Here is a 12,178-nt window from a genome sequence, read left to right on the forward strand (position 1 = left end):
TACGTTTCAAAAATTTTAGTCTTCAATTGAATAAATGTCACAGAGAATGAATTAGAAAGCGAAAATGATAAAAGTCATTATTAAAATGGATATCAGTTATTCAATGTTTTCTTCGTGATTGCTGAACAAATAATTAATTTTTTAAAAATTGAAGAAAAATAAATTAAATTGACACTATACTAAATTAGACACTATATTTATATGATAAATTATTGCTATAATATTTATAAAACTTTTATACTTTTCATAAAATATGAGAAACATTAATTTGTTGAATTTATATTATTCTATTATTTATTTCGCGAAATTTTATAACTGCCTTATTTTTTTATTAAAAATTCTAAGAAATAATTATTACTAAAAAGCTAAAATAATAAAATAAAGATTTCGTTGCAATACGATATAAATAAATATCTGAAAATTAGAAATAGATAAGAGAAATAATTTATTATTGAAAGTTCATATCCAATAAGTACGATAAAAACTTTTTTATATTTTATATTTTCTTTCATTTTTTTTTTAAATTGTTAAAAATAACAAAAAAAACAAACAAAAAATTAATTAGTCATAGAAAAATAATAATCAATTTTTCATAAACCTTAATCTAAAAAAAATTAAAAAGCACCTTCAAATTATTCGAATTGTCATTAAATTTTCATTAAATGAATCATCTTAGATTTTAGATCATACAAATTTGAAAGGATTCTAAGCTCATTTAAAGATAAAAAAATTTCATAATTGCCAAATTATAAATAAATTAGAACTTGTCAGAGCATGTTGTTACAGTGACCAAATGCATCCTTTTAATAATTTAACAAGTAAATTCTGAGATAACAAATAAAATATTTCTTGAATTTTCTGTGAATTATCTTAAATTCTTTAAAATAATTTTTTAAAAATAACAAAAATTTATCAATATATTTAACAATAATTTTTAACAAATTTTATTATATCTAATTTTGAAAAAAAAAATTATATTTCAATTAATATGTACAATTGATATTTTTCAAGTTCGAAGAATTAAAAAAATTTCGTTTTTTTCTTCTTTGAAAATTTGAAACTTTACATAGAAATTTTAAAGATAACCAATATAAAAGTTTTTTTAAAATTTATTTATTAAGTTTAGATTTATGAGTTTATTTCTGAATTTAGATTTATATTAAATAAAATAAGATAGATTGAAATAATTCCATTTAAAATAATAAATTTATATTGATATTTTTATATATCAATTTTCGTATGTATTTATTTTGGTTCTTAGATTCTTCAAAAATGTCTTTCGAATATATTAACAATAAATCAATATAATATCATATATAAAAAAAAGAATCATTGTTATTATAATATTTTCAATATTGTTAAATATTCAGCTTAAATATTCAGGAACATTGAAATATTGATTCTTCTATTTATAAGAATTCAAAGAAAACAATATAAATCACTTTTTTTTCAGCGATATATATATGAGATTATTATAATAATTGAAAAAACAGAATTAATACTATGGCATATAATTATTTCAAATTGTAAAAACACCAAAATTTATTTTAGTTTACTTAGAAATAAATTTCGATTTGCAGAAATCGAGTTACATAATATAATTCTGAATTCGAGTTAAAAAGTACAATAATATAAATACGAGGCGAATAATTCGAATTAAGTTTATATTTTGATTTGACAAAGGTTTTGATAATAAAAAGTTTTCAATAATGAAAGAAAGCGAATGAATAAAATTTACTTTCTTATAGCAATTTTCAAATTATAAAACTTCAAATTAGGAAAGTTCGATTTTAGGCGATTAATATCTTTTTAGCGATTTCTTAGTCACAATTCGAGCAAATAAAATTTTTATTGTCTTGAGAAGGAATTAGAAAATTCATGTTTTAATTTCACATCACGTTATACAATTAACACGCTACTCGACGGACATAAGTGTCCTTTGCGTAATTTTCCTTTGTTTTGAAAGTCAACAACTCGTTGATTCAAGGTCATTCTTGCTTATGTTCTAACTAGATTAACGCACATAATACTGTTTTCTTTATTTTTTTTTTCTTTTTTGAAATAATTTAAATAACCATGTAAAGTAAAGAAAAATCATTGATGTGGAAAGCCTGATAAATGCGAATTCATTCGTATTCTCAAATGTTATTTATATTGCTGGTTAATCTATTATTCGCAATATTTTATATTACTGCATATATCACGAGAAAATCTAGACGAAAAAAAAGCTAAAGAATTGGTGACTCTCCATAGAAGTTAATATTTATTTATACATTAAGTCCAAAACAATCTGAATGACCTTTAGAAAAGCATTTTAGCATAATAAATATTGTTGACCATACGAAATTGATGTCATGGATATTAAAAAAAAAAAAAAATTGAGCGTAACATTTTGAGATTATGGAAATATTATAGCTGTTTATCGTTAGCTATTATAACTGTTTACATTAAAGTTATATACAAATTCTTTTTATTGATTTTAAAAAATTATATATATGCAATATATGCAAATAAATTTTTTAAATTTATAAATTTTTATCGATTCGTCATAAATCTTCTTTTTTTAAATTTATAGATTATAGATATTAATAAATTGTTATGTTGAACATATAAAAGATCATTAATGAAATCATGTTTTAATCTATCATTTATTTGTAGGAAATACGAATATTAAAATAAATCTAATTAAAAATAACGACAGAACTTATTCATTACTAGTATTATTAAATTTAAATTACATTTAGTATTTTTTCTATTTCATAATTTAAATCTAAACAAAATTTATTTTGAATAAAAATTGAATAAAATAATTATTTCAAATAATGCTATTTATTATTTGATAAGTAAAATATTTTGATTTTATTTGTTATTTGATTAATTAAAAAAAAATTGAACAAGATGAAAAAATTAAAGAATTGATCATTTCAAAGAATTAATTTATTCTTTTATGGAAAATTTGTTCCTGAAATATCATTTAAAATATATATTGAATAATAAATATAGTAATAATATTAGTATAATAATATTAGAAACAATAATAATATAAAGATATTGTCGCTATATTAAAAAAATAATTACTTTCATTGAAAATAAATAGTAATAAAAAATAATAAATTTTTGAAATAAATAAAAATAAATAAATTATAAATTATTATTATAATTTTAAATACATTTATTTATTTTTCATAAAAAATATTTATTCACGAAATATTTATTGTTTAAGAAATTATTTAAGAATATTAAACAATTTAACAATTTATTTAAAAAATAAATTGTTTTTCAAAAAATTAATTTTAAAATAATATGAAAATCTCTTAAAATCAAATCTGATTTAATTATATTTCCTATTAATGCGATATTTTTTGCAATTATAAAAAAAAATTAATTATAATTTTTACATTTGTTAATCTTCAATTTCTTTCGATAAATTTAATTTCATCCTTCTCTAAATATATTGATCTTTAAAAATATCTTTGTTTCTCTGAAACTACAATGTATTCATATCTTTTTGCTCATTTAATGCTTTTTCTCTTTGAGTTTAACATATTATATAATATATTATATTCCATTTCAGGAAATTAAAAGAGAGAAAATTGCATATTTAAGTCATTGCACCTAATTAATCTCTATTATTTCAAATATAATACATTGTCAAATTTGCAGATTTGCAGGGAATTTCAGATTTTGCATATGTACTATTCATACTATTAATTTTACTGTGCATATAATGATAGTACAGATAGTTTAATGTAGCTAAAAATATTTAATACAATTTATAATTACAAATTTTATATTTACAAATTTATCGTAAATAATTTTCTCTTGTATTTATAAAGAATATTTTTATAATATAAAAAAATCATTTTTTGTTTAATTTTTCTATGATATATACACAATAATTTATACTAATTTTAAATATTTTTATATATAATATATATTTAAATATTGTTATTGCAAAATATTTTGTATTTTATTATATATATATATATTTATTCATTATAAATATTAAAATACGAAAATCGAAAATTTTATCGGTATTCAAGTATTACATATATAATTATGCAGATTTGTTTGATCTCATAATCATTTGAATTAATTAAATTAGAGTAATAATAATATTAGAATTTTCTAAATTTATCAATTCCGATAAAATATATCTTAAACGACAGGTTCATTACAAAACCGGCTGTCGTTCGATTAAATTTCAACTTTAATGGATGAAAATATCTTAAATTAAAATAATTCCATTTAGACAATTCCAAGTCTTTATAGAATATAATAGCGGCGTTATAAAAATGATTGTATTAAAAAAATTACGTCAATAATAAAGAATAGTAAGCAAAGAATATTATTATAATAATACGTAATAGTACGTGTCTAACAAAAGATTTCACTTTTAATATCTCGAAGGTCTGTAATATATTTATATTATATTTATCATATTCGTTGCTAATCTCTTTAGCGGTATTTTACGCCTTGTAATGTTGAAAACATTTCAAACATAAGATTTTGCATCATGCAAGAAAAAATGGTTATATATTATTTAGAATGTAATATATATTTCATTCTATTATATATCAATTTTTCGAAATATATGATAATGTTAAACAATATTTATCTATTATTACAATTGCAGCATTATGGCAACGAATTTCCAATTCAATAAAGCAATATTTAAAAAAAACGAATTCTACAGAATTAAGATTATATTTTATATTTAATATTTTTGTTTCATCATTTATAAATATTTGTTTAATATTAGAATATAGAATTTATAGTTTAATAGATATAGCCTTTGAAAACACCCATTTACATATTGCTATTTCAAAATTTAAACCACGTATCAAACCACGTGAAAAATTGAAAAAAATATGTATATACATAAATATTAAACGCATATGCGTTTAACATTTAAACAAAATTATGAAATATTGTCATTTTTACCGCATCATAAATCCTTTCGTTGTCAACTGTCACGTGAGTGAATGAATAGAAAAAATATTAAAAAATGCGATTGAAATCTTTTGTCAATTTCATATATTTTTTGTTTATGTAATTGCAAAATACTTACAATTGTTTGCTGTTTCCAGTCGTTACGAATTCCTTGATTTTTTCTTATTTTCAATTCGTACAAAGAGGCACAGCTTCCGTGATTCGTATCAGATTGTAGGCCTATGAGTATTAAAATTGCAATTGAATTTCCACGTTATCTCACGCATTATGCCAATCGACAAGTTATTAATTTTTTGGCGAATTATAATCAAATAAATGGCAAGCAATTATGTGATTGTATTGATATCTTTTTACAAACATCGTCATCGTAAAGGACGAACTATTTGCACTATACACGAACAGTTTGCAGGAGCACGCTCTCTTTATTCCTTCTCAGAAGCACGATCGCACGGTAAAACAGACACTGTCCTTGCGGGATAAATGGCAAGATGATATATAAAACAGAAGGATGTCACTGTCTATTAACCGATCACCTTTACTGTTGTTAGATAATCCCGCGGGAAACTTAGAGAATCGAAAAAGACGCGAATCTCTAGTCCCAAAGCTCTTTATCGCAAACATCCTTGAAAAAAAGCTCTCACGGAGACAGATACTTGTTCTACAGCGCCTACGTGCGGCAATGCTAGTAACTTTCTGTCAAAGACATGAACGCGGTTTGTTACTGTTCGAAGACGCCATGTTGACTGCTTCTCTTAAAAGCACCCAACGCGACATCTGCCGATATTTTTTGATAGTTAAATAAAAAGGGATTTCACTGCAGGAAAATAATTGTGTAAATATTAATAAATTATATATGATTATATATAATAACATTAAAAAATATTAATAAATTTAAAGAAGAAAGATTCAAAATCCAAGAAAAGACATTTTGTTCTATGATTCAGTAAGTTTACTTATATTAAATATTGTTACTTTCAAATTAATATATGTATTTCAATATTGATTGGAATCGATATACTGTATTTACAAATTGTCGACAACTTCATTTCGTTAAAAATTTAAAAAGATAAAAGATTAAATAGAATAAAGTGCATTTTAATTGATTGAGCGTGAATTCTATTAATTATTCAGAAAAAACTTAAGTGATACGAAATAAAAACTATTAAAGAACTTCTAAAATTATTTCATATTTCTATTGATATTAAATTTTTTATCTTTTCATTTTCTTAACCTTCTCTACTTAATCTTGATTAATAATTCATGATCATAATAGTTTGTATATTTTATTTAAACAATTTCAATACTTTTTTTAATTAGATATTTTACATAGTTCTTTTAATTTTTAACGAATGATAATATAATAATCAAAAACTTAAGTCAAAGAATATTGTAATATACAATATAATATACATATATTATATTATATATATTGATTTAAATATATTTTCCTTTTCTTTCGTTCTTACACCCGTATTAATCATCTTTTAGCAAACTCAGTTTTTCATCAGTGTTGTGAAATACTAATTTTCAACTATGTTCGTATCTTTGAATTTATGTTCGTTCGTTCTCGACTTCGTAACCTATCTTCACTAAAATAGTTGGCGCAAGAGCAGTAAATTATTCCCAGGTTATTAAGTAAAGTCGAAAATGTTTACCTCCCTAATTACGACATTTAAGGTTAGTAATTAGTTTGAGATAAGTTCAACATTGTGAATTAACTAAAAGTTCTTGCAAGAAGAATATTAAAGTTTATTATTTTCGTTGAATTAGTTAAATGTATTAATTTTATTAAAAAATCAAATATTGTTAATATTTCTTGCTTTAAAAGTTATAAATTTTTGGAAAAAATTTTTGGAAAAATAAGTCTGATTCTAAAAACATTAATTGATAAAAAATTCATATTTAGGACATCTGCAAAATCAAACACTTAAATACAGGTATAGTTATACTAAAGAATAGTCTATTTCATCTTTTGGGCAGCTCTTTCATTTGTACAACTTGTATTTGTACTCTCGTTCTCATTGCTATGCTTTCGACTTTTCTCTTCGTCTCTATTCGAAATATGTTCGTTTCCTTATCTTCTATAGAATAACCTCAAAACATTTCTATATTATCCTTTTCTTTGCTTCATATAGCTTAGTCATAGTGTTTATTATGTTTTGAATATCCCGCTAATGCGTGAATATTACACTAGATTACATAGTATTTATGACTATGCGAGTTATGTTTTAACTTATCTCATTCCAATTTTACAAAATTGTTGTGTTATAATAATTTGAACAATTTTGGACAATTTTATTTAGAATATAATTAAGATTGATTATAATTTCTTTTATGTTTCTTGTGAAAAAAAAAAAACATGTATACACATCATACAAATACGTATACGTATATAATTTAATACAATTTTAATATCTTGAACAATATTTTTCATTAGCAAACTAAATTGTTTTTTAATTTATAATTTAATTATAGTTTAAAACAAAAGATTTATTTTATATACGCATTTCCATCTAGTGGCAGTGATATAATGCATAATACAAATATTTTAATAATAAAACATTAAGTAATTTATATAAAATTGAATAATTTAACGAAATTTATTTGATTAAAAAAATTATTAGAATATTTATCTATAATAGTGTATTTCTGAAACTGATATCTGCCGCCATCTTTAAGCTATCTCTGAAAATAAAAAAAATTCCTTGTAAAAAATAGAATCAATAAAAGTATCTAATATATAAATATCTAATGTATTCTCATAAAATCGTGCAAAGAATATATATATATACTTGTAAAATTTTTTTCGGTTATTAATATTAAAAACAAAGAGATAAGGAATATACGAGTATTATTTAATGATAAAGCACAAATAGATATGTATGTGTATATTTAACGTATACTTATATTTAAACACTTAATGATATTAAGCGATGTTGCACAAACGTTTTGCAACTTTAAAAATACATCGTATAGAATTTTTTTGTATTATCATTATACAAAATAATCGTACAAAATTGTCATTAATTTTTACAAACGAAATAAGATTCAAGTCCTTTGATTACTCTCTCATACATTTTTGTAAAAAAGTTAATAAAATGACAATTACAATAATTACAAATTCCTTTTCTTATTCGATTCATGTTTTCAAAAATGAAATGCGTCACAGTCTGAATGTTAAATTATAAATTGACATTCTTATCACAAATAAAAACATGAATAAGGATGATAATGATTGTACAATATCATTTTATCTATACATCTATTTTTTCTACGAAAATAGCCCACTACATCAACTAATGGATAATGAATAAACTTTCATATATACATGTATATAATGCAACATTGTTGTAATAGTTATAAACACTAATATTCGAAAATAAAAATTTTTATATATCGTGAATATAACGTGTATTTAAAAAAAACCAATATATATAAACTAATATGGATATTATATCTATATAGAGGCAAAAACAGTTCTTTTAAAAAGCTTTTAGCATCTTAATGATAACGATTTTAACGATTTAAATTGATAGCAATTATACGTATCTATAATTATATTCGCAAATGAAGTAATCATGAGTAAAGTTGTCATGGATAAATGTACGTATTATTTAAATATATTCACATTGAATATAGCGCAAATTCAATGTAAATTATTATACAAATTTTGACGATAAACATGCTATATGGATATACATATTTTTTTTTATAATATATGCACCAATGCATGTTTCTAATAGCAAATTACGTTATTTTATTATTATTTCATTAATTTAATTAAGATCATTTTGCTGATAGTATCTATTAATATGTATTTCGGAAGGATAAAATCGATTTTTATTTATTTGTCATCCTAAAGATATTTCAAAAGGAAAAAAAAGACAGAAAGAAAAATCATCGTTGTGACATATTTCTCTTTTAAAAATTACAAGCGATAATATTAAAAGAATAATTACTATATTCTCTGTTTTTTGCGTAATTATAAATCTATGTTTCCCGCATATAAATATTTTTCCCGCAAAAAGAAACGAATTTAAAAAATTAATTTTAAATTCGATTAAGTAATAGCCCAGCTATTTAACAACGAATATAATTCGATATTATAACTACGTAACAAAAAATTATATTTGTTTTGATTTATCATCCCCTCAACTATCTTTCATTTTCATGTAAAGTTGTTTAAAAAAGAAAATGATTTTTAATTAAAAATATAATAATTAATTATATAATTAAAAATAAAATATAGTAAAAATTTCTTTAACGTACACGCATATCAGCAATATAAAAGTAATATAAAATTGTATACGATATGTTTGAATATCGAATTGGCACGGATCACGCATCCTAAAAGGGATTTCAAAAATTGTTCCCACTTATACACGAAATTAAAAAAAAACCCTCTTTTTGTTGAATCATCAATCCTTCCCGAGCACCGCTCGATATCAATTGTTCTTTGAACATATTAAGTGGATGAAAAAGTCATCATAAAAAGAATCACCATATTTTTTTTTTTCGTCGATTCTATGATATTCAATAAAATATCGATATTACAAATTAGTCAAGTGATTTAAAAAATGATCACAATTAGCACCTTGTTTATCTCGAAATTTTGTCGGAAAAACACATATTCCAGTGATTCGATCGATTTAAAAGTGATATCATAAGTTCGACGATACAATAATTAGTCTATTGCTTGGTTTTCTTCGGTTGGCCGTTATTCGATAGATACTTCCAGAGACCAGTGATTAATGGCACATCTCGGAAGCTATCGGCCGAAGGCTACGCCTGCTACGAGCACATCAAATCTACGGATCTTGATTCACCCCAAGCGTTTTGTATTTTGAAACCTGTCGTTGACCTCGGTACAACGTGATGTGATGCAGATGTCGTGGTATGTCTTAAAGTCGTCATGGGGATACTAGTAGTGTTACTCTTCTTTTGTACCTTCTTACCATCTTCGTCTTCGAAGCAAACCTAAAAATATTGTAAATTAGAAAAATATTAGAAAATTGTTGTGTATTTGATAATTAATTAATATGCATTGATTATATATATATATATATATATATATATATATAAAATACTAGTTCTTGATTAATGCGAATTTAAATAATGCGAGAACCATTACAATTATAAATAAAAATTCAATTAATGAAGTCTCGTAGGAAATAATATAATTTGGAGAATATATATCTAATATGGAAAAATCTTCTCATTATCTGAAATAGTTTTTTTTATTGCACATTTCGCATCCATAAAATTTTAAATGTAATTTCTCCTTAATAAAAAATAGAAAAATAAAAATAGAAAAAAAAATCTTTCTATATGGATTTAAATTAGAAAAAGATTACAAATTATGTATATGTTAAATTTAAATTATAATTTCAAATTTAAATTCAAATATTATTATATATTAATCTTATATATTTTCTTATATTATATTATATTATGTGTACAGGATAATTAATATATAAATTACAATATTTGTGTCATATCTTTGAAGACTCGATTCTTTTATAAAAGCCAAAACAAACGCAATTTTTAAATTTATTTTGGTCTTTAAAATCGACCCTTCAAAGATGTTTCACAGATACCTTAACTCATATATCTCTTATACAATGATTTGCTCATGATATACACGATATAATCGGTTAAAATGTCAATAAATATATAAAAATATATTTCCAGGAGTTTCATTAAATTGGAACTAACCATCGTATTTCAAATATTCGAGTAATGCAATTGTACGATTAATTCGTGGAATATATTATTCGCATTAATCAAGATCTAATTGTAAATTGAAATTACGTACCCATGAATTTCCAGCTGCTTTACTCTCATTCGATAAATCGATTAAAAGATTTTTTGGTGCGTCATTCGTGTTACGTTGTTGGCCATTGTCTTTATTCTGTTCGTTAACTTTATCCACAGTCTTCGCATCTCCTTCGCTCTTTTTCTTCTCATTATTTTCTAAAGGAAGAAATTAAAAAATAATTGATAATTTCGCATCGATAAAGAATTAGATAATACGCAAGAAAAAGAATAAATCACGAAATGAAACTCTTTTCGCATCTCTATGATACGGTTTCCTAGATACACTTTCATTATCGATCCACGTATACTCTAATGTTCATAAATCTGTGTGATGCAGAAGTAGAACCCTTGCAAATGAACACTGATTTCTCATTTGTTGCTAATTGGTAGCTTCGAGTCATCTCGTAATTCTAAACAGTCGTTTGTTAATTACAGATGCATCATTAAATCGATACTCACGTTTCGAGAGACTAGTAAAAAAATATGTGTTTACTTAATCAATGCAACACGGAGTGCTATGTATACAGAGATGGAGAGAAAGATTTTTGAAATGCAAAATAGAAATAAATATTTTTATTTATAGCGACATAAAAATTTCTCATTGAAACAGTAATTATATAAAAAAATGATAGGGATTATAATAAAAATATTATTTTGAATTAAATATTTTTTACATGAAATATAATAAGATTAATTTATGTTACAATAAATTTTTTATATTTTAACTTTAATAATTATATAATTATTTAATTATTACGATATTAAGATCATATATATGATATAAAATAAAAAGAAATTTTCAAGTTATATTTTCAGTATTTGAGAGATAAGAAAGGAAAAATATAATTATTTTCGATGGTTATTGCATTTTTTAAACGGAAAATAAATATTTTATTCATATCGAATATAAATAGAGATTCGAACTCCTTGCGAGATTTCAATAAAATAATATTTGCTTATGGGAATATTTCACTTTTCTCAATATTTCTTTCAACTTTTTTCCCTATGCATATCTTTTCGCGCGCATCATTGATAATCACCTCATAATCAAAATCATCACATAAATCACAATCATCGAATAAAAAATTACGATTTACTAAAAATTCATAAATCACATTCTGAATGGAACGCGCATGATAAATTATATTACAATTAAAGAATAAAATTTCACATAATAATGAGTGAAATTTTAATTATTAATTTAAAAATATGCCACGAATAATTACAGCTAATTTGTTCCTCGAAGCGAACCGTGCACAACAATGTTTGCACAAATGAAGAGAGCACGCGAGTTGTATAATTGTTCCAGTTTTCGATAGTGTTGTAGTTCGATGTGTACGAGGTCCAATATTACCGGACAATTTCCTAGGGTGCACTCGTAACCTTCCGCGAATAACCCTCCGCAATA

The 12,178-nt window shown here is 22.9% G+C and overlaps 2 protein-coding genes and 1 long non-coding RNA gene across 5 annotated transcripts in view; 1 reads left to right on the top strand and 2 right to left on the bottom strand.

Moving 5' to 3' along the window:
• Positions 1-5,713, bottom strand: part of LOC107992518 (beta-1,4-N-acetylgalactosaminyltransferase bre-4) — a 99,931-nt gene extending 94,218 nt beyond the window's left edge. Inside the window, exon 1 of one of the 2 annotated variants that reach the window (XM_028664167.2) lies at positions 5,072-5,713. The gene's annotated coding sequence lies outside the window, so the exon portion shown is untranslated. The remainder of the gene's footprint in view (positions 1-5,071) is intronic. The other variant, XM_062073358.1, reaches the window with a different exon arrangement.
• The window catches only part of LOC133665877 (uncharacterized), a 113,401-nt gene that overhangs the window by 71,156 nt on the left and 30,067 nt on the right, over positions 1-12,178 (top strand). The window lies entirely within an intron of this gene.
• The window catches only part of LOC107992521 (low density lipoprotein receptor adapter protein 1), an 83,517-nt gene continuing 79,165 nt past the window's right edge, over positions 7,827-12,178 (bottom strand). For both annotated transcript variants that reach the window (XM_017048456.3, XM_017048455.3), the window contains exons 5-6: positions 10,769-10,926; positions 7,827-9,930 (exon numbers count right to left, since the gene is read on the bottom strand). In XM_017048456.3, coding sequence (XP_016903945.1) covers positions 9,745-9,930; positions 10,769-10,926 — 344 coding nt within the window. In that variant the 3' untranslated portion in view covers positions 7,827-9,744. The remainder of the gene's footprint in view (positions 9,931-10,768; positions 10,927-12,178) is intronic.

Source organism: Apis cerana, linkage group LG3, assembly GCF_029169275.1.
Source record: "Apis cerana isolate GH-2021 linkage group LG3, AcerK_1.0, whole genome shotgun sequence".
Classification (NCBI taxonomy): Eukaryota; Metazoa; Arthropoda; class Insecta; order Hymenoptera; family Apidae; genus Apis; species Apis cerana.